Source organism: Notolabrus celidotus, chromosome 4 (assembly GCF_009762535.1).
Source record: "Notolabrus celidotus isolate fNotCel1 chromosome 4, fNotCel1.pri, whole genome shotgun sequence".
Lineage (NCBI taxonomy): Eukaryota > Metazoa > Chordata > Actinopteri > Labriformes > Labridae > Notolabrus > Notolabrus celidotus.
This window is the reverse complement of record NC_048275.1, coordinates 10,195,217-10,217,959: the sequence shown is the minus strand read 5'-3', so window position 1 is coordinate 10,217,959 and position 22,743 is coordinate 10,195,217. Positions and strand designations below refer to the sequence as shown.

The 22,743-nt window shown below is 40.9% G+C and overlaps 1 protein-coding gene across 1 annotated transcript in view; it reads right to left on the bottom strand.

The window, feature by feature from the left end:
• The window catches only part of ptpn20 (protein tyrosine phosphatase non-receptor type 20), a 35,613-nt gene that overhangs the window by 818 nt on the left and 12,052 nt on the right, over window positions 1-22,743 (bottom strand). The window contains 25 exon segments of the mRNA XM_034682295.1: window positions 1,002-1,217; window positions 1,324-1,658; window positions 3,850-3,940; window positions 4,503-4,651; window positions 4,756-4,892; window positions 5,265-5,347; window positions 5,487-5,593; window positions 6,513-6,762; window positions 6,845-7,006; window positions 7,348-7,409; window positions 8,309-8,395; window positions 8,650-8,687; window positions 8,786-8,996; window positions 10,267-10,441; window positions 10,530-10,700; window positions 11,419-12,064; window positions 12,172-12,701; window positions 13,008-13,106; window positions 15,838-16,049; window positions 16,557-16,728; window positions 18,289-18,374; window positions 18,923-19,016; window positions 20,849-20,950; window positions 21,189-21,397; window positions 21,773-21,889. Coding sequence (XP_034538186.1) covers window positions 1,002-1,217; window positions 1,324-1,658; window positions 3,850-3,940; window positions 4,503-4,651; window positions 4,756-4,892; window positions 5,265-5,347; window positions 5,487-5,593; window positions 6,513-6,762; window positions 6,845-7,006; window positions 7,348-7,409; window positions 8,309-8,395; window positions 8,650-8,687; window positions 8,786-8,996; window positions 10,267-10,441; window positions 10,530-10,700; window positions 11,419-12,064; window positions 12,172-12,701; window positions 13,008-13,106; window positions 15,838-16,049; window positions 16,557-16,728; window positions 18,289-18,374; window positions 18,923-19,016; window positions 20,849-20,950; window positions 21,189-21,397; window positions 21,773-21,889 — 4,541 coding nt within the window.

Below are 22,743 nucleotides of genomic sequence, written 5' to 3'. Positions count from 1 at the left end.
GGATAGTTTTAGCCTGATCCAGATCCAGACTTTCAGAGATTACTAAATCCAGGTTAGGTTCAAGGTTCAAGGTTCAAGGTTACTATATTTGTACCCATAAGTAGATTTTGTTTGCAGTAAGTCAGCCTCCTTTTAACATCAAAACAACAAACAGCACAAGACAATACATGACAAACAAAAGTGACAAAGTGCTTAGTGCTTTAGAGGTAACCCTGAATAAAAAAAATAAAAACAGGAAATGAGCAATCAATTAGAGCAAAATCAATAAAAACAAGATAAGACATAAAAATCAACCATTGGTCAATAAAAACAAGATAGAAACAGGATAAAAGAAAGAAAGTGCCACCAGTAAAAAGCAAGATAAAAAGGTCCAAAAATACTTAATAAATAGTGGAGAACTTGTTTATAGAGAATCATGCTGTATTAGTGTATTAGTGCTCTAGATGGGACATCATACTGAATACTATGTTAACAGGGGGCGCTAAAATCTACCTAAATGAAAGATCCTGAAGGTTACTTTTAAGCTCCCGTAAGAAATTTTGGATTTGGGTCTATTTTTTGCGCTCCCTGTGGACAAAGCTGAGTTGGTATTTCCTTGCTGATCTTGTCCTGTATATGTGTAGGTAGTGTTTTCTAACAAAAATCTCATCTTGCTTTCTTTTGGCAGTCATGTAGTCCAAAGTACCGACATCATGGTAAAATTGTTGTTTGTTTGACCTTTAAAAAATATTGACAACATTTATTCCTGTAATCCAGCCTGAAACTACCCCTGTGCTTGGATCGGGATAGTCCTGATTTTTCAGATATGACTCAAAAGATTTGAATAACACAAAGTGAAGGTTTTACTGGATTAAAACAAGATTTTATATACTGATCATATCAATTTCATGACACCGTTTTTAAGATTTTAAGTAAGGCAATCAACCTAATAAAAGTTGAGATATTTGTTGTACAGATGTTAATAAAGTAATTCTTCAGCTAATAAAAAGGCTTCCACTCACAGGCAGATCGTTTTCAATGAGGCTCAGGAGAACATCGGTGCAGATTAGGACTCCTGTGCGTCCGATGCCGGCGCTGCAGTGCACGGTGGGCGGTCCTTTGTAATGCACCGCCCTCAGATAGCGGATGAAGCGAACCAGATGCTCCGAGCTTTGTGGCACGCCATGGTCAGGCCAGTGTGTGAACTTCAGGTGACGGACGAAATGGGTCTCGCCAGTCTAGAAATGAAGTTTGAATTTATGGTTAAGAATTTTTTTGCTGATTTTTAGATCAACTCCACACCTTGTGACAGAAAGTAGGCAGGCAGCTATCCTCATTTCTCACCTCTGCCTCCACCATGCGGATCATCTTGATGTGGAAGTACTCCAGGTGCTGCTGGTTCTCCAGGTAAATTTGGTACCTGCCGGTGTCCAGAGGCACACTCAGCCTATCAGGCCAGTACTTGTGACATTTGATCCTTCCCCGTTCCACTTCCTGGGTCATCATGGCGATGACGTCAGATTTGTTTTCCCAGATCATCTGCCAGAAGGCTGGCACTGTGGAGGGCAGAGGGCCCTGGCAGGAGATGTAGAAGAACTCTTCCTCGCCAACATGCATGCGGATGAAGCTGGCGTTTATGTAGTCCTGGTTGTCTCCAATGGCAACACGAGTTTTGTCATCTATGGGAGGAAGAGGAAGAAGAAAAAAACAGCCTGAACTCTTTGCATGTGTGGAAATCTGAGTTCCATGCATGAAATGAACACTGAATTGAATAAATCTTCCATCCCTCCACTCACAGTGTTCATCTTGATGTTTGATTCATCAGTTCATTTCTTGATCATAAACAACAAACACAGCACACCTTGTTGTTTGTGTAAAAGCACGCAAACTCAGCGTACAGTAAATAAAGTCAGGTAAACAGCTCTGGGGTCTAGAGTCCGGCTCAACAAACCCTCGCTGTGAGGAAGTTTGTCGGTGATGAGAGAGGTGATAGATGGAGGAAAGTGAGGAATGTTTCCTGGGTAAGTCCCACACCTCTTGCTTGTGAGGTCAAAAAGCCACAGACTGGAAACCAGGCATGAAATAGTCCAAGGCTAAAAGTAAGGGATAAGATCAGCGATTCTGGATTTCTGGATTTTAAACACAAACAAGCAAACAGGAACAAGACATTTGGTAAGCTGCAGTGGTTTTCCACTGGGGGTCACTACCCTTTTTATCACATTCCTTCATCACAAATCCGACCCTTTTAACCCCAACCTCCTATGAAGTGAAAGCTTGTGTAACTGTTTATAGGCATACACGTGGGTTTCCCAGAGAAGTTTACATTAACATCAGGTTTCACCTTCTTCAATCTCATCTCTTTAAAGCACATTTACAGCACCCAAAATGCTGCACATCAGTAAGTCACACAGAGGGCTAAGAAAATATGCAAGTGCAGAAGTGCCAGAAACTGAAGTTCCTTGAGTGGCCACTTGAGGCTGATTTGAGTTAATCTTTATAAGACCTCTAATGAAAATGCCCAGCCCAGTGCTTAAAAGAGCTTTTATCCCTGTAGCTAGTTTCTCCTGTTCACAACTGTATTTGTTGTTATTTTAAGCAACTGTATACTTTGAGTGTCAGGTGTGTACCGCTAGCTGTTTGATTTACATTCCACAAGCTCCATTAGCTTCTATAATCTTTAATTAATTAACAACTCTGGCAATAACATGCCATTTGCAAACCTATTGCCCCCCCTCCAGCACCATCCTCTCCAAACTAACATGGCTATAGTCATCATGCTAAACTTCAGACTTCAAAAGGCAGTTGACGAACCAATGGGGGATGCAACAGTGGATATCTCCAAATATTTCAATGCGTTAAGGGCCTGTGTCCACTGATTGCATTTTCCGTGGTAATTGTACCCACAATGTGTATTTCTGAGCACTTTGCACAAGTGGTTACTGTTGCAAGGTCATGAAAAATGTCCCCTCACCCTTCTCTGCCATTGCTAATGACAAGTTAAGTTAATGCCAGAGGTCCTGCACCTTCTTAAATTTTGATTGGCTCCTGATAGAGAAGTGACATCATTGAGCATGGAGGTGTTCCAGTTGTGAAACTATTTTCAACTGAGAGTGCTGTGATCAAGAAACAACTGATGCCAAGGGTGTTTTTATATTTAGGACGCCGAGCACTGATGCTGTTGAACTGCATTGGTAATGTAGAGAAAAAAAGTGCTGCCAGTTTAAAACAAACACTGTTAGTGGACACAGGCCCCAAAGTGTACATGTGCTGTGTGTGTGTGTGTTTACTTAGATTTACATTAGGACATGTTTCAAATCTTTCTGTATTATTAGAGTTAATCCCGTTAAAAGCTTTGCATCCCTGAGTGCTTGAACATGTACACATCATCTCTGTATTTACCCCCGGAAATCCAAACCAATTATACAGCTTGTAATTTTCTCCCAGTGCTGCTTTAATTATTAAAAACTATAAATCATAGATAATTACAAAGCTGGGAACAAATGACATCTTCTTCATAATCACATACTTGACTGACTCGAAGAAAATTAAAAGTGCAGCAGCAGTGAATTATTGATACTAACGCAGGGAATGATTTGTTGTGCAGACATGAGTTAAGTGTTGCAAACGTATATCTCCACCCCCTTCAGTAAAGACCTTAGAAAGAAAAGGGGAAAAAGTGCTAACAAACAGGCTCTCCTATAAATGCCAGGTCTGTGAGTATCCAGCTTTTACAAGCTTTAGTTCACCAATAAAAAACTCCAATAGGGGAACATAAAATAAAGTGCAGAGGTTTTAACAAATGGAGAAAGTGAAAGTTTGGCTTCTCCCTGAAGGAAGTAAAAGTGAGCAGAAGCGCTGTGAGAGACTTACAGGGTAGGATGTCTCTGTAGCGGTTCTTATCTCTATTCTCAGGGGCTTTTCCCACCACGCAGTTGTCAGAGGGCTTCAGATGCTCCAGAGCCTGAAATGAGCAACAGGAGCACAATAAGAAAATATTCTTTTTACTTTAAAGACTGCAGCTGGATCCTTATGTGTCTGTACATAAAACATGGTGCAAACTGCATTGTGTAATAATGGCTTGGCATAATGTGTCTAAGTGTGTGTGTGAGTATATCGCTGTTTTTCCTTCAGTGACTAAGTAGTTTGATTGGACACAAGGCGTTCCATAAGCACTGATACATAGAACAACAGTACTATACATATCACTCTATCTCAGGTGTTTACATATATATATGCTGCTTTTAGACGTGTTGTATAAAAGCAATAACAAACCAAAGGTCATGTTGTTGTACTGAATATCAGTATGACTGATATTATCTTCGGTATCCAGCTGGCAGCCTCACATCTATGACTGAACCACAGCCGTGCAGTTATTCAGTGTAACGGACTTGTCCTTTTCTGATATCACTTAAATAATGTCAACAATGTGGATACTGGTTTAATGTCATATTATCTGATTAATGTCTAATTGTACAACTCTAAATGTCACTGATTGATTACTGAAAACATTATAACACACACACCATGAATTCCTTGATCAGCTCCTGCTGGTCCAGTTGATGCTGCAGAATCTGGATGAGAGCTTTGACCCTGGAGCCTGAGTACTGGCTGGTCTTAGAAGGACTAATGACAGCTAAAGTGGCCAGTTCCTCTTCTGATACTATGGGTGGGCCTGAGGAAACAAAAGAGGTAAAGAGAGGGGGATGAGTGTTGCTTGTATGACCCAGCAGAGATAAACCTTCACTCTGAAGCATCAGCGTAAAAAGAAACAGGAACCTGTTTGGGGTGAAGTTGTTTCCACACCGGTGGCTTGAAACACATCGTCGTCATCTTCTTCGCTGCTCCAGCCGTCTGATTGAGATTTCCGGATGTCTTTACAGGACTGGTCCAAAAGTTTGGTCACAATTTGTTTCCTGGGGGAGTCAGGGGGCAGGGGTGAGACCAGACCATTTTACTCTTCGGTAGGAGGGGATGAAATCATGCAAGGCTGAGCTTCCTGTCCCTGCGACTTTTCCACCTAAAATACAGTATAGACAAGAGGCTAAAATATCTGTGTACTTCTACCGTGCCTATTGCTTTGAGGCTACAGATAATGGTACTACAGGCTTCCTAACTGCCTAAGAGGTTCTCAGCCCTAAGCATCAGCATGTATTTATTACTCTCTGCTGCCTCTTTGTGGTCAAGAGTGGAACTTCAGTGGACCAAAACAACAGAGGAAGCAGGATGAAGAGGAGGACTACAGGAGAGGGAATAAGTAGACACTAGAAGAGGGGAGAAGTAACTACCTGTCAGAAGCTCCATGCAACATGTCAGTGACATTAAGGGACGGGCAGCAAGCTTGATGAGAAGGCGTGCTTTCACAGCTCTCCTGTTCAACAGACGGAGGAGGAGACAGACAGGAGGAGGAAGATATTAGTAGAAGATGTTAGTAAAGAGACAATGAGGGGTATCACTTCATTAGACACATGTTAAAATCATACATACGACAATGTAGTCATGCATTTTACCTGTTTGATTGAAACCTCATCTGTTACTATGGTGAGTCTGTGAGGTGGAGGAGGAGGTGTAGTCAAAACAACACCAGCTTCATTGAGCAAAGGATCGGAAGTTGCCTCTGTAACAATAATAATAGGTTACCATACATTTATATAGGGATGTGTTTACGTCCTCTAAAACAAATCACAAGGTGCAGATTAGAAAATTGTGAGCCAAGATGTGGATTCACTTTGAAAGCTTTCAATTCAAAGTCATCATTTGTAAATAAAGTTTATCTTTCACATGTTTTCAGTGTTATGGCCTGATTTTTCAAGCTCCTGTGAAGAGTTCTTGGCTGGTTAAATACAAACTTAAATTAATATTGATGTCTCTTTATGACCATTGAATCCATCAGTGACAAGACTGACTATTTCTATATAGTTAATGTCTACCTTTTCTTACATTTTAAAGGGAAAATATTATTGATTAGTGATACATTTGACTGTTAAAATGAAGCAGGGATCCCAAAAATCAAACGAAAGGAGGAGCATTAATATATATATATTTTTTTCCCATGATGTCATATCCTGTAATAAAACTAAGGGCAACTCAAACAACTGAATAATACAGATATAATATTTAAAATGTGAGTTATGTTTTGTAATCTTTTGCAGGTCACATTTTTTTTGTATCCTTTAAGGTGTATCTGGATGACATCGACACCTGCAATGATGGCGAGATGACCAGGACTTTTTTTAAAACACTTGGAACAAGCCTTCCTGCATCATTGTGTGGCAGGATATACATTAACTGTTGCTTTTAATATCACAATAATCCTACTTTACACCCATGATTAGACAGCTTTGCCTTTTTCAATGTTTTGGGATTATGTGGATTAAAACTTTTATTTCTGATGTCATTCGTTTAGACAGTGGAAAAATATTAAAGAAATTAGATTAGAAGTTCAAGTAAAGTCTCAAAGTCTACAGCTCTGTGTTTCAGCACTACAGTACTATTCAGGAACTCTGCATTAAAATGACAGTTATTAGAAATCCTACCAGGAGGGCGATCGACTGGTTTGTTCAGTATGGCGTCAGGAGAGGTGCAGGCATCAGGGCTGGACACAGGAGCCGGCTGCTCGGCTAAAATAGCTTCAGTCTGAGCGGACATGTTGGGCGGTGTGGGCGCCTCAGAGTAGGTCAGGGGCATGATGTCTCTGCAGATAGTGAGCTGAACAGAGCCTTCAGCTTTACGCAGGATGTCCACAACCTTACTGTGACTCAGGCCGGATACGATCACACCGTTCACCTGGAAACACACAGGGATAGTGATCGTTTTTTTTTCAACGGATAAGACATTTGAACAAACAGAATCCACGGTGGACCTTTACCTCTAAGAGAATATCTCCCACTCTAAGTCTGCCGTCCATCTCAGCGACTCCACCAGAGCATATTTCTTTCACTCTGAGCATGCTGCCATTAGTTCCCCCGACCAAAGCAAAGCCAAGGCCTCCTCCCTCTGGTTTTGTGAACTCTACTTGCATGATGCAACTCTGAAGATGATAAAAAGGAAGAAAAAATATGTTAATTTCAAGGAATCAGCAGCAAGGGAAGTGTGTCAGTTTATGTCAGAGTATTTATAGGAAAACCTTGCATAAAAGTGCCTTTATCACATCATCCATCGAGTAAAAAGAGAGTCTGACACACACACCCCTTGCAGAGAAAGCGTTTGCAGATTGACACACAGTAGACTCATGTTACAGTGTGAGTTTCAACAGATGTGTTGTATATGAAAAAAGAACAGACAGAGCAGGAAAAAGAGGACAGAACGGAAGACTTGCAGCAGAAAGTAAGAGCTTCTGGACAAAGATGAATAACATTTTACAATACTTACATCTTGGTCTTGGGTGAAAGGGAGACATCTGAAGTTCCCAGCAGTCCTACACACAGGCTCAACTTAAAAAAAAACAGGAGAAGAAGAACTTTAATGAATCAGTAGCAGAGTCCGCACGCAAACAAACTCTGAAAAAGCAAAATGAAAGTCAGAAATTCAGCTAAGTGTCTTCCTTTCTGCACCAATTTACATCCAAGGGTCTGTTTTAAGCCAATAGAATTTCTGCTTTAGACACAGGAAAAGAAACGACAGACACCAACCTCCCCCCTCTCCGGACATTTTGACAGAGAAGTGTTGATGAGTGCGTCTCGTCTATGACAGGTGAATGAGTCCGCTCTGTTCAGACTGACCCTCTCCTCTGTCCCTTACCGCTGCATGCACCGTCACCAAGCAACTGAACTACCTGCCCTGTAGACCACTATCTGTATGGCTGTGTGTGTGTGTGTGTGTGTGTGTGTGTGTGTGTGTGTGTGTGTGTGTGTGTGTGTGTGTGTGTGTGTGTGTGTGTGTGTGTGTGTGTGTGTCTGTTTGTGTGTGTGTGTATGATGGATACAGCCCTGCAGTCCAATACACCAGTGGAGGGCCTGAAGCTTGCTAATTATTAATCCTGCTGTGAGAGCCCAGGATCTGTCTGTCAGCATTCAGATCACAAACACACACTAACGCACACACACTAATGCACAACACACACACACATGCACAGACACATGCACATACAGCTGCAGAGAGAAGTATCTTTCAGCACTGAGCTCTGGCTTCATGCAGACAAAGGAGCAACAAGCAAAAGAGTGAAAGGGAAGCAGTTATGGTGCTGATAGAAAAACCTCTCTTTCATTAATTACATTCCTTTTTTCTCAACTTGTCCAAATATTTCATGCTTTGGTAAAATGTTCCTGAAACTTCTGTGCGAATAAAAGCGCTTCAATTGAATTAACTTGCAAACAGTTGTTGAAAAACTCACCATCTTCAGTAGGAGAGATTGTTTCTGGAGAGTCCGGCTCTTCAAAACGAGCAAAAAACTTCCTGTCTTTTTTCCAATCAAATAGACCTATAACAGAATAGAAATCTGAAAAAGTATACTAAAAACTTCAGAGGAGCGCCAATTAAGCAACACAAACAATCAATGTTAAAACTGAATATTCTTTGCAGCACATTTATGGTAATGATTGATCAGTGAGCACAAACATATCTGGTTCCTAGGCAGTCCATCAGTGCATATAACAACACAACTATCTAGTTTATGTATCCTTGTGCTCACTCAAGCAGGTGAAACCATCCCATAAATCCTTCAGGAACACTTACCGTTCCACTTAGCCTTTGGGGTCACAGGTTGCTCCTCTCTGAGGCAGACACAAACAATGAAGTCATTCAAAGAAACAAAAAAAACAAACATCTAAATCTGTGTTTATCTCTTGACTTTGAGTTTGAGTTCACATACCTGATGATTTTAAGTTTGACTTTTCGTGGGGCGATCTCACAGGCTTTGACTGCATCCTCCAGAGTCATTCCCAGCGTGCACCTGCCAGAGATGTAGAGGATCTTGTCGTTGCGTTGGACAGTGCCCTCCTCGCTGGCTGGAGAGCCTGGCACCACCTCCAGACAGTAGATGCCCTGCCATTTGCTGCCAATGCCTCCTGTCAGCTTTATACCTACACACACACACACAGACACACACACAGTAAACACTCAGAACAATAGTGGCAACGTGCTGCAAATTTGAAACTGATTGATATTAAGCTCGAAATCACCATGTAGGATATAAAATGTAAGAGTCTAAGCATTCACAGAAATCAAGCTAACCTAAAACTTTACAACTTTAAGAAACACTAGATAAAAAAATTAAAATACAACAAATTCTGCTGCTTGAATAAATTCACAAGACTTTGAAAAATCCTATTGTGATTAACATCTGCCGTGCTAATCTTTAAATTTATTTCATTCATGTTTATATTATTCTGTTGTTTTATATGATGTTTTATCCTTTGTGCAGCGTCTTTGAGTTTTTAGAAAAGCGCTTTATAAATTAAAATGTATTATTATTATTCTTATTAATCTGCACAACAAAGGCTAACTAGATAACCACTTCAGTTCAGCTCTAAACAGAATGTTTTAGAGTCTGAGGTCAAAGTTAGAGGAAAAAATAAATCCCTGCTACCTAAACATATTCATTTTAGGTCATTAAATGTTGAGTCACTGTATGCTAGAGCTGTATGAATACAATGCAAAATGATGGCTCTTTTATTAATGAGCTTCAACCTTACTGGTAAAAATAGACAGCAGTGCTGAAAATAAAACTGGAGTAAAAGATGTTTGACTTTTCATTTGATTTAAATAATTAGCTAACAAGTTAGCATGCAAAAACTGGAGTCCCATATCAGTTTTATTCCCCCAGAATTTTCAACGACGTTATCTTGATCTTGAGTTGAAAAAAATATTTGATTTTCTTTTAGATGTTAACTATTTTACACAAAAGTCACTTAATTATAAAGACTAGGCTATCGTAGATTTGGGTCTCTAGTTTCTTTAAAACTCCTGAGAGGAACTTTTTGTCAGTTTTGTGTCCCTGTCAAAGCAGTACCCCTTAATGGGTGTCTGTGCTGGTTTTGTCCTGAACATGTACGAGTAGTTTTTTCTGACAAAAATCCTCATCCTGCTGTCCATGATAGTCAAATGTTTCACTTGTCCTGAATCTTTGCAGCAGAAATTTAACAGTGGTTGTGTGGCAGTGTGCAGCTAATCTGCTTTTCTGGTGGAGGTTGCAGGCATTAGAAATAACAACATATAAACATCCATATCCATGCTGATGGTCTGGGTTGCTGTAGTAGTGGGTCATGTAGAGGCATCAGCATTGATTTTGGTTCATTTAATAACAAGCTGAAAATTATTCTCAGGAGCTTTAAAATCTGTGAAAAGTCCTACCCAGCTGTCCTGAAGGCGTCTTGTAGAGAACGATATCAGGCAGGCTGTCACAGGGAGGCGGGGCCACCAGGTTGGTCACCGACCTCCCCAGGGTCATACTCAGTTTTCTTGGAGATGACCTGAGAATTGTCATGGCAACATCATCTGCCACACTGGTGACATTGTGCCCGTTAACCTGAAAAAAAGGAGAAAGAAATCATACACTCTAATCAGCTAAAACTCCACACAGACGGCTCACAACAAAACAACAAGCAGGAACGTACTGTGATGAGTCTGTCTCCTGCTCTGAGTCGTCCATCCGACTTGGCCGGGTTGTCCAGGATTTCCTGGATGTAATAGCAGTTGTCCAGTTTGCTGCGAGTGATGGTGAATCCGAAGCTTCCATTCCTGGATTTACTCAGAACAACTGTCAGCTCAAACTCTTTAACCAAACCCTGAAAGGCAAACAAACCCAAACATGTAGAAATTCAACAACTGCAGAAAAAAACAAATATCTCAAACATGAAGACATAAAGTTCATTCATTTAAGTTTCAGCGCAAAGTTTGACACCTTGTTTACTTGGGTGAACCCCGTATACACAACAAATAGTTATCTTACTTATAATCACAGATTTCCTGTCACCTAACAATAACAGTAGTTGTGATTTTTCATTGAATGATAGAAGACAAGGGTATGGAAGCAGAAGCGATGAGGCCAATGGATTCGTTTTTTCTGCTCTGTAAAATTACTAACCTTTGAATGGAGAAGGTAAAACATCTTTGATATAAGTTAAAGTTTGAATAAATATCTTTAAGGTTGTTATTTATAATTTAAACATTGCATATATGTTAACAAAGTGTATAAGAGTGACACCAAGAGTTTAGTAAATTTAATCTTTGCTCAACAACCCTTGTGAGTGGTCTGGTCTAATTATGTCAGCTATGTAGTTTTATCAAAACAAAAATGCTTTAAAATGTTAAATGTCCTTGATAAGTTTTGAACATGCAAAACCTACGGTTACTTGATCTACAGTACCTCTATGACAAATCATCCAGTTATTTAGGGAAGTGTTTTCACATTTAGCCTTCAGAGTAAATCTATCCAGGTAATACAACAACAACATCTTCAGCAACGGGAGGGTAAGCAAAGTAAATAACAAATCTCAAACTTGCCTTTCTTCGACTCTCTTCCTCATCCTCATCGTCCTCCGAATCATCATCCTTGTATTCCCTCTCTCTCTTCTCTGGTTCTTCCCTGGGCGGTGTGTGGCTCTGGACGATAGGAGGCAGCACTGGGGGCGGTAGCGTTGGCGCAGGTGGACTTGCACAGGGAGGCACAGATGACATGACCTGGGCTGTGATGGGGGTCAGTGGCTGAGCAGGAGGCTGGGGCGGAGGCACTAGAGGCCTGCTGCTCTTGGACATGGCTTTGTAGTGACTGGGGAGGAGCCCCTGCTGGATCGGGTGGTGCTTGGCTTTGGGTGGCTGCGTTGTGAGTGGCTGAGAGGGGTGGGTCAGGGTACAGGTGGTTGGGGTTTCGGATGAGAGGCTGAGCGGTGAGATGTTTGAGGTGGGGATGTGAGGGCCGAGGTTCGGATTCTGAGAGCCGAAACCAGAGGGGGTGTTGGAGGTCTGGGTGTGGGGGGCTGTGAGGTTGGGTGTTGTTGTTGTTGTTGTGTGGGAGGTGAGACTGGAGGGGAAGCTGTGAGGAGGCTCCATGGTGGAGCTGATGGTCAGGTACTCTTCATCAGCCATGATCGTCAGTCCATTTCCCATCAGGCAATATGTCACGCTTCCATCTGCCTCCTCTCTGATTCCACTGAAGATAAACAACAGCAGTTAGTGCATATAAGGAGTAATAATATACAACATGTGCATATTTATATGTAATGCAGTAGGTATCATGTGTTCTACATATTGTGTTACCTGGAATAAACATAGTTGGAAGCAGTCTTGGGGCAGACATCCAAAGGCATCACAAGTGAGCTTGTTGTCGTTGCAACCTCCTCTCCTCCTTCCTCCTTGTTCTTCTTCTGTGCTTTGACTTCCTGATCCTCCTCCGGTGGTTTCCCAGCTGTCGGTTGTGACTCTGACGGATTTGGTGGAGAGCCCGGCGCAGGTGAAGCAGGTGATGCTGGGGAGGCAGGTGAGGCTGGCGACACTGGTGATGGAGGTGATGGAGGTGAAGTTGGCGACGGGGGCGAGCGAGGAGGAGATGGGAGAGGCTGGTGGGTCTGGATTATGACGTCAACACTCTCCTGAGGCTCTGGGAGCGCAGGAGCTACAGGAGGTTCTGGGTTTCTCTCTGCTGTGTTGTTCAGATCTTCGTCCAGAGGGGGGGCTTGTTTCTGGATGGGTATTTTGATATCACACTGGAATTTAAGCAGCTGGCTGTAGTCTTCTCCAAGTTTGATGTCTAGAGACCGAGATCGAACCTCTCTGAAGAATGCAGGACTCTACAAAACCAGAGAGGAGACGTCAAGTCTTAGGCAAAAAACTTGGGCTGTTTTACTATTTTTAATGGTGCATACTTTTTATTTTATTGGTAAATTAATTTTTCAGGGGCAATGTGAACACTTGCATACACACAATATGTGCTGAATGCAATTAACTTCACTGTTATTCATCCCATGGACACTGACTTTAGTCAATATAATCACTATATGCAACTATAGACAGTTACAGCTACCCTACTGTATTCTTCTCTAATTGTTTCTGTTTATGTTCATGATGTGTGTTTTTGTGCACATTTGTGAACTCACCAGTGTGTTGTCATCTACGACAGAAAACACTCCAGGACCTGGTCTGCAGATCACTAGATGAACTTCAGATGGAGCTCCACGTAGGAGGAATAAAACTCTCTGAAACGACACAAAGTGAACGTAAACACAAGAAACAGTTTGTGCAGCAGCGTGGAGTATAGAGCAAGATTACTGTCGTTCATCAAAACTAACAAAACAATTTAAACGTAGTTCAGTCAGACAACTCACGTTTAAATTGTTTATTGTAGCAGCAAATACATATTCATGTTTGGCGCCCAGGCTCCAGCCTCATCACTCCATGCAAATAAGTTTACATGCAGACATTGAGGAGTGATGAGAAAAACATACTGAACATCCCTCGGAGCCTGCAGGTGGATGCTGGGGTGGCGGTGAGGATGAAAGAAAATTCAGCAATAGGCATGCAGGCAGCAGAGGCGTTGACAGGCAGAGGGAGAGATGGGAGATTTTCCCGGTTTAAATATACCGCCAATTTGAGAGGCAGAGGGCGGGAGTGGATGATGGTTATGAGAGTGGGACATGTGACGTGTATAGCAGTGCAGCTCGAGTTGTCTGCCTGAACTAGCTCGCAGGCGTTGCTCCATTTATTGGGAAAATTTTCATGAACTGAAATACAAATAAAAATGAAAATAAGCCTTTACAAAAAATATAACTAATCAAAACTTTAAAATGTGTTTTCAAAACGAAATTAAATAAACTGAAGTAAAAATAGAGATGGTTGTGGTTGTTCATCTTTTGTATTTGAATACTTTTTTTTAATGGTAAAGTGTTTTCAGTTTTTGTTATATAATCCTTTTCCTGACAGGTATACCATTACTACTAAATAAATAAATAAACAAAACTACTATTAAAATATAGCATTTTCAAAATATGACGAAAAAACAAACTAAATTATCATTATTTATCATTAAAAAAGAATGAAAGCTAAACTGAAAATGAAAATAAAAAGTCTAATTCAAATAAAAAATAAAAAATAATGAAATGTTCTAAACCCTCATGACATCTTCACAGAGGGAGTGTGTGTATTGCGTCTACGGCGTGTACAGCTGACTTCTGTTTATTTTTTGTTACGGTACGTTTTGTTACAGTCCTCCTGTGTAAATAAATACAACACATGTGACTCCTTGGCAGTACACCAAAGATTAAATGACACATCAAACGCGAGGACACAACCAGCTTGCTATATTTGGACTATGAGATTAAAGGATTAGTGACGGGGTGACGTGGTCGACATCTTAAGAAAGAACAGGGTCACTACAAGAGCTGCTCACACACTCGCCCAGTCCATTCACAATTATTCAGCCTCAGACACAAACGAGTACTGTGCAGCGCTGTGAGTGAACAAAGTGTGAAAGGGCTGTTGTGAGCATGTTGCAAACCACAGTGTGCAACCACATTACATCTTATCTCCATGGTGAAGTCAGAAAAAGATTTTTAAAATAAACTCCAACAAAACAGTCAGAGCCACAATGTTTCTTTTTTTTAATTTATTCTCATTTACTCTTTATATGATAGCTAAAGTAACACTGTTACTGTGTTATTTATCTGGCCCTGCAATACTGACACAGGACACCAGGTGAAGCCTTGGCTTACATGTGTATAAAGCCAAGGCTCCAGGTGGTTTAGGGCAGGTGTGCACAGTGAAGTTAACAGTTCTATGATTGTGTTCAAGATATCTTTCTTTGAGTTCTTTTAGTACTTGTATGTCTCATTTTGTACACGATGAATGGGATCTTGAAGGTCTATGGACTTTTCTGTATGTATGACTATATAAATTAATCGGTTTATAACCAAAATCATGTGATAGCAACACTGTGCGCAGAGAACAACATGATAAACATGTTAATATGCTTTTCAGAGGTTGATTTTCTGTTCATTTGGACTTGATTCAATGATTTTCACACTTCCACTATGGGTGGGTATCTTTGATAATTAAAGAGTTTATTTTCTTCTCGGGTTTAAGTATGTTTAATGTTTTTAATTCTGTTATACTTTATTGTGCTGTTACCTACACCTAGTAGGTCCAGCATCTTTGACGTTTGAGGCTATTTTGAAGTTGTCAACATAACAGGCTCCTATCCATCATCAGTTATTATCTCTAATCTCCCAGTATATGGTCTGATATACAGTCCAGAGTGTGTACTGTATTTTGAGAATGACCACATGCCGTCTGCCGTTCCCATGTCTGTCTTTCTGTCCAGTTCATTTCGCTCAGCTTGACTCGTACTCCAAAAAAAGACTGGGGATGTATCTTTAGAGGAGCGTAGTGTGTAGACGTGTCTAGCACATGCCTAAAACGCACTGTAGCATTCCTGTGGAAACACAAGCATCTACTAGAGTGGATGTGTATCGGATATGGAGAGCGCGGCGCTGACAGAATGCTTTGTGTGGAATGCAATTGGAAAAATGACCCGAGAACAAATACGGAAAGGATTAATGATAACATATTATTACAATTATTTTTAAAAAAGGGATTAGCTTTAAAGGAGTCAAGGAGGTTTGATGGTCATTGCAGGAAACGTCAGCACATGAAACAGAACTAAATGATGTACTCAGGTCCTGACTGAAGAAAGGAACGGTCCAACTATGGCCTTTACATAACATTAAGATCTATATCAAATACAAGGTACTATAGAGAGACCATGATCTATGACCTGAGAAACAAGAGCAGTGAATAAAACTAAAACATTAATTTTTAAATCATTAAAAGTAAGTGAGCAGGCAAAAGGAGATACTCATGCATTAGAGGAGACTGTTATCAGGGATAGAAAACAAACCAGAAACAGGAATCTTTGATTTAATGTCTCTTTACCTGGTAAGAGAGGTCTTTCACAGGCTCTCTGTTCACAGACAGGATGATGTCTCCCTCTCGCAGCAGGCCGCTCTCCTGGGCTGGCTGACCCGGGAACAGGCGTTTGATTCTGACCACGCTGCCGCTGTCGGTCCCCGAGTGCAGCCGCGAGATGTTGAAGCTGAAGCCGAGGCCGGACAAACTCTTCTGCAGCACCACTTCATGCGTGTTTTCTAGGAAAGAGACGGGAGAAGGAGGGGAGTCTTGGAGCAGTCGTGTGTGTTGTGTAATCTTTAATCTGTAATGCAGGCTGTGTTTTGGTACATTGTAAACAGAAAATGTTTACCAACCACCCAAACACATTTCAAAGCGAGAAGCTCTTACTGTATATCAATTCATTCATTCATTCATTTCTGAATGAATTCATTTATTGGAGGAACATCTCAAATAACAGAATCTAGAACAGCAAACAAGCCTTCATTTCTTTGTAAAGACATGAAAGCTTTGGAGAGATGAGGAACTGTCCCTTTAACTCAGCTGAACATGCAGCTTCAAGGTTTCAGTGCATGCGGTCTCAGGGGACAGAGGACGCGTCAGCTCTGGATGACTCTGACAGAAACCACAATGTAGCTGTCAGATGACTCACAGTCACCTTTGGGCCATGTGTGCAAATGTGTGTGTGTGTCTTTTTTTTTCCCTTTTGTGAGCGTTTGTGCCCCTTCCTCTCCCCCCCTCCTCACCATCAGTCACAAAGCTGTAGTCCTTGGCTCGTCCACTCAAGGTTGTTTCCATGGAGACTTCGGTCCTGGGGGCCTGTGTGTGTGATGGACTGTGGGACAAAAGGGGGCAGGGGGAATCAGGTCTGGGCTCCAATATTATGGTTGGCTCTCTTTCCAGCAGCAGGGTCACCACCTACAGGGAACACATGCACATACATCTCTTTTAATACAGAATGTCAGATCATTTATACACAAAATAGAGCCTCATAAAAACCAGCTGCTGTGCATTTTCACTGTTCATGTCCACAAACAGCTTAAGCTGATTAAAAACCAACATGATCCTACATTACTGTAGAAAGGTGAAGGTGCATTTAGTCAGTATGGTGAAGCAAACTGACTGTTGATCTGAGGTGTGTGGAAATTTTAAGTTGTTTTAAAAGTGATCTTAAAACATTGCTTCTCCTTCATGTTTTGGCAGTTAGTTTGTCTTGTGTGTGTGCATGTGTGTATTGTCCTGTGTGTGTGTAGTATAAACAGGTCAGGGACCCTGAGACCTATACTGTAAGTGTACATGTGTGTGTCTTATATAGGTCTGTATAAGGTAAATGTATAAATGTGTTCTGAACCTCTGATCTCATTTGATTAAAGCTTTAATTGTTGGTTGTTTTGTGTGTTTTTTTGTCTTATGTAAAGCACAGGGAGTTTTAGACTTGTATAAAATGTGCTATGCAAATAAAATTGAATTGAATTAAAATGTAGGAACAGTCTTATTGGTGCTTATAATTCAACAAGTCCAGAAAATCTCAATTTTAGCCAAAGAATCGATTACAGAACTACCTACCTTTTTAGTGTGTTTAGCACATTAGTTTGTTCTGTCTTGTAATTCTGTAATGACCTAACATCTCACTGGCTGTAAAACAAGTTTACCTATGGGTACACATAAAGTTGCCTGAACCTGAACCTTAAAGATATATGCTTCCTTCTTTCCTTCTTTCCTTCCTTCTTTCCTTCTATCCTTCTTTCTTTCTTTCCTTCCTTCCTTCCTTCCTTCCTTCCTTCCTTCCTTGGGAGACAAATACATCTCATTAAGAACAGTGAAGGACTCCACTTTATGGTGAATAATCTGTATAGACTGAGGAAAGGTAACAAAACCTGAACCCTGAACTCAGACATTGTAACCCTGGGCCCCCTCTCACTCTATGACAGTGATTGTGATGTGTTTTTTTTTTTCTGCTGAAAACTGTTTTAAACTTCTTAAGCATAAAAATAGTTAGTTCACTCATTTAATGTGCAATCTACTCTATTCTCACCTTTCACTTTACAATACTTGTTAACGTATTCATTCACTTAGGCTTCTAGCCTGAACCGTTCATGTCAGGTAGTACCTCTCTACTCTTTTCTACAGATTGAAATATTTATTTAAGTCTAGAAAAACTATATTTTTTACATGGGAATGGCACAAGAGATATATTTGTATATACTTTAACCATAGTATGCGTAATGCTGCTGTATGGGAATGCTGCCATCCAATGTTTCTTGTATTCTCTGATCCAATCACAACAAAGTCCCTGAACTATTCTATTAAATATGTGTAGCTAGATTTTTTAAGGCTCTTTTATTTATGTAATCATGTCTTAAATAATACCTTTTGTTCACAACTTTATGTGTAATCATGTGTTTACTGCCAGTGGATTTGTGTGTGTGTGTGTGTGTGTGTGTGTGTGTGTGTGTGTGTGTGTGTGTGTGTGTATACCTCCCCAGTCCTCTTCAGGCACTCGACAGCTTGTTGGTGAGTCACGCCCCTCAGGTTGGACCCGTCAACCTCCAGCAGTCTGTCACCTGTCATATGCACAGACACAACTCTCATCATCATTAGCAACATCAATACATAAACGGTTAGTGTGTGTGTATGCGTGTGTTTGTGTGTGTGTGTGTGTGTGTGTGTGCTGTTGGCGGGCATGTCAACAAATCTAAAAGTCGTTCCTGTTCACTGAAGCATGAGGAAAGCAGACACAGCACAGAGGCAGCAGTGGTGTGCTCACACTCCCAAATAACTGAGAGACAGACAACACAAAACACAGAACCATAACTGATGCTTCTACAACAGCAGGTTTTTGTGTGATTATCTTCATGAGCTACTGCAAAACTCCCAGTCCACACTCAGTTATTTAATATTCTGTCTTCAGACGCTGTGAAATCTTTGGGTCTGTGATGGATGATGCAGATATTTCTCAGTGTTTTCATCATGTGCTTTGATGAAGAGGATTGTCATTCAGGATTAAAAGAACATTGTGTTCTTCACAAATAAGTGACTGAAAATAAATTATGATGACTTTTGTGACTACTTCCACCTCACTGCTTGTTTGAATAACAAATAGAAGAAGTACCGATCTGTATGCGTCCATCCTGCTCTGTAGCTCCTCCAATCACCAGACTCTTGATGTAGATGCCTCCAAATCGTACATTGGTGTTTATTCCTCCCTATTAGAAAGAACAGATTAGCTGAAGAAAAGAAGGTATCAATCATTTTCTATTTGTGTACATTGTTTGAAAATGAATGTGTAATAACAAACAGAAATGTAACTTTATTCTGTATTTCACCAGGTTAAACAAAGTTCGCTTGGAGCTAATCAATGTTGCAGGCCTCAAATAACCAAAGAAACGCACTCTGACTCATCATGCAGGCATCCACCTGCGCCGTCCACTCTGCCTGTTACCTTTCTCTGCATGTGTTCTTAATAGGTTTGCCTGAGCTGTCCTCACACCTCAAGAACAAAGGCACTAAGTCCTTGGCACAATTTACCAGGTTTATGTGTGTCAACATGGCATGAGGCACAAGACTGAGTGTCTGGGCTCAGCTGGACTTCAGGTTTTCAGCCAGGGTGTTGAGAAAGTGGGAATGAGAAAATAATCAAAAGATTTGTAAACTCCAGTAGAGATACATAGTTTAAAAAAATAAGATAAGTTGACACTGACAGTAAAATCTATTGCACTTTAACACAGCAGCTCTGAAATAAAGCCCTCCTCATTCAAAGTTTAGAAGTCTATAAATGTACAATTAAATAATTCATAGGATACATTTCATAGTCTGTTGAGGGCCCAGGTCTGACCCAGTATGGAATATAAAACATGTTAACATAGAAATACATCAGTATCCAAATGTGTCATACACTGCGGCCATGTGTGCCCACCACAGCCAATCAGAAAGCAGCCATTCCTGTTTTCTAAAAATGTATTTACTAACTGTGTCGTGTGACGTTTAAAGTATTTTCAAACACCAAGTGGGTCAGTTTCTCATCTTCCACACTGGCACTCTATGAGAGGGATTTTGACTTTGACATTTTATGCACCCAGATTAAGATGCTGCAGGGAAAAACTCAGACACCTGCTAATGATGAAGGCCTGAATGTTTTATAGGTTTGTGAATGCAATGAATGACAACTCTGTCACATAAACTGTAATGCCACAATCCTACTGTCAAATGCCTCTGAAGAGAGGTCTTTCTCACCACTCTGTGTGATTTAAAAACCTATATAAGGTCAACATCGACATTGAGGGGTGCTGGTGGCATAGCGGTCGAAGCGCCCCACATTTAGAGGCTATAGTCCTCTCTACTCCCCAGATTTTCTGTCTCTCTTCAGCTGTCCTATCAATTTCAGGCGAAAAAGCCCCTAAAAATATAACTTTAACAATGACACTGAACACAAGACTTGATAGTTTGATGTGCGCTCACACACCCAAGGATATTTTGACAGGAAAGTATATACCAGAGATTACTGGGGACTTCCCTTGGCTCAAAGACTGGTTGAGACCCTGCATTATGTCACGACTGTTATGGTGTTCTAAATTATGTCCATGCTCATTTTGTTTTTGTTTCACTAAAGCTGGTTAGAACGTATTACACTGCTTCAGAGTCTCATTCTAAACACTCCACCTAGCTCTAGTAGCCGAACCTACTAGTCCAAAACCCTTACTTAAGACTTTCTTCTGTTTAAACCTTGGTAAGTGTTACACAGACGTAAGTATAAAGATTCAAGATAGCAGTGACTCTACTCTAGTGAGGGGTAGGGGGGTAAGATTTCAGCGGCCCATGATGTGTTTAGTGTTAAATGATTTATCCATTTTATTAAAAGGTTGCAAAACTCCAAAATAATTTAACAGTTGAATCAACATGTAAAACAGCACATTGACAGTAGGATAATGAAGCAAGATCAGTGTACAAGACTGCATTAACATTAGACAAATGTACTCTACAAATCTTCAGCTAAGTGTTTAGGGTTATGATGTGCAAAAAAGGGAAAAAGTTCACTCACAGCAACACTCATTCCAAGACTGCCACTACTTTTCCTCAGCTCCACCGCAAAGCGCTCCCCAGTTTTCAGACTTAAGATAGAGGGAGACCTGGAGCACGCATCCTAAACAAGAGCAAATAAAGAGAGAGATAAAGAACGAGATCACAGGAGGTTAAGGAGTGTTTTTTAGGGCACGTCTGATGTAGGTGAGTTTAAACACATTTATCAAAGTGCTTAATCTGTGTAACAATTGACACCAACTAAATCATTTTATCACTTTTGACCTCCATTTGACAACTCTGCTGCCATGGAAACAAAGTCACCTATCTTAAGCCAGTGTTAGCAGAGCACTTAGTCTCACCTGCGCGTCGTGTATTCTGACTACAGGAATGTGAAGCCTCCTGTTCAGTTTTGGGGTGGCCAGACTGGATAGGGTGATGGCCTCCTCCAGCTCCTCCATGGCGGGGCGGTACTCTGTGCCACTGAGGGTGGTCTGTGACCCAAAGCCCCTCTCCAGCGCCAGACCCAGAGTGCTCTGACTCAGCGAGCTTTTACTGTCCTTCAGAGACTCTGATGAGAAAACAAGAAGGAGGGGGAATCATGTTGGTACATGTTAGACTGTATATAAAGATGGATGACATGACAGCTCCCCGAAAGTGAAGCCAAACACTCAGAGCTACACCTACTGACTGGCTGCAGCATAGGTCATGTGCTCTGCCTCCTCCATGTTAACTTTATATGTAAGTCTGAGGTGTGTTTTCGTTAGCAGACAGGGCAGGAACTTGATGCTGTGGCTTCACCAAATTGCAAATAGCACCTGTAGCAGGGTTTATTTTGGCTCCACGTTTGTGTAATGAGAGAATACAGAGATGCATGGTCGGCCTTTAAGCAGCCAGTGAAATTTACTATAGACAGACAGCAAAGTCAGCATTGAGATGGTCTTACGTTTAGGCTGGGACACAATGAGCTCCACCTCATCAGGGCTGCTCTGTAAGATAGCAGCCGCGTCACTGAATGTCACGCCCTCCAGGCTTGTCTTGTTGAGGGAGATGAGACGTCCACCTAGAACGAACAGATAGTTACAAGTTTGTTGTCATGTGCAGTCAGAGTTTTCATTCTCTCTTAAAAAAACACTTTACTCTTTACAATGTAAGCTACTAAAGTTCCTTTTAACATCCTCACACAGCATAATTTTTCTCTGACATCATTCTAAGGTTAGAAAACTCAAATGCTTTTATCATTTCACCATTTATGAGTAAGCAAAAAACTGTCAGACAATGGATTGTAAAAAAATCTGTCATGTTTCAGGTTAAAATAAGATATCTGACAACTTATTAGCTGCTTTAAGACAACAGGTAACATTAGCATCCAGGCACACAGTCAGTTATCATTACCTTTAGCTAGGAAGTGACTGAATTCTAGGAAAGGTATACTTTCTGAAGAAAAGGTTGAATAATTAGCTGCTATCTATGTTTGTTTATGCTTTTACCAGTATCTTATTTCAGTCTTAACATTGGCATTCAGCTACTTGTTGTCTAATGGTGATAATTCAGGTGAAAATAGCGTATCTGTTAACTGATTAGTAGTGTTGTACAACTCAAGACCGGTCTTGGTCCCGAGGCCACTTATTTCAGGTCCGTATTTTACACCAAGACCGGTCAAGACCACCACTGATGCACTCTGTGTCCCTGTCTTTACTGTGATAAGAGAAAAATGAAACTTAAGGAGTCAAAAGAAAGGCAACAAAGACAAAACTAAACCTGTTTGTTGCTGTCAATTGTATTCAAAGCAAACTTAAATAAAGTAAACAGAAGTCTTTTATTTTGTTAACTCTCATAATGATCTTTCATTGATATATATGGTCTTGGTCTCGTCCCAGTCTTGCCCTGCCTTGGTCTTGGTCTTGACTCGGTCTC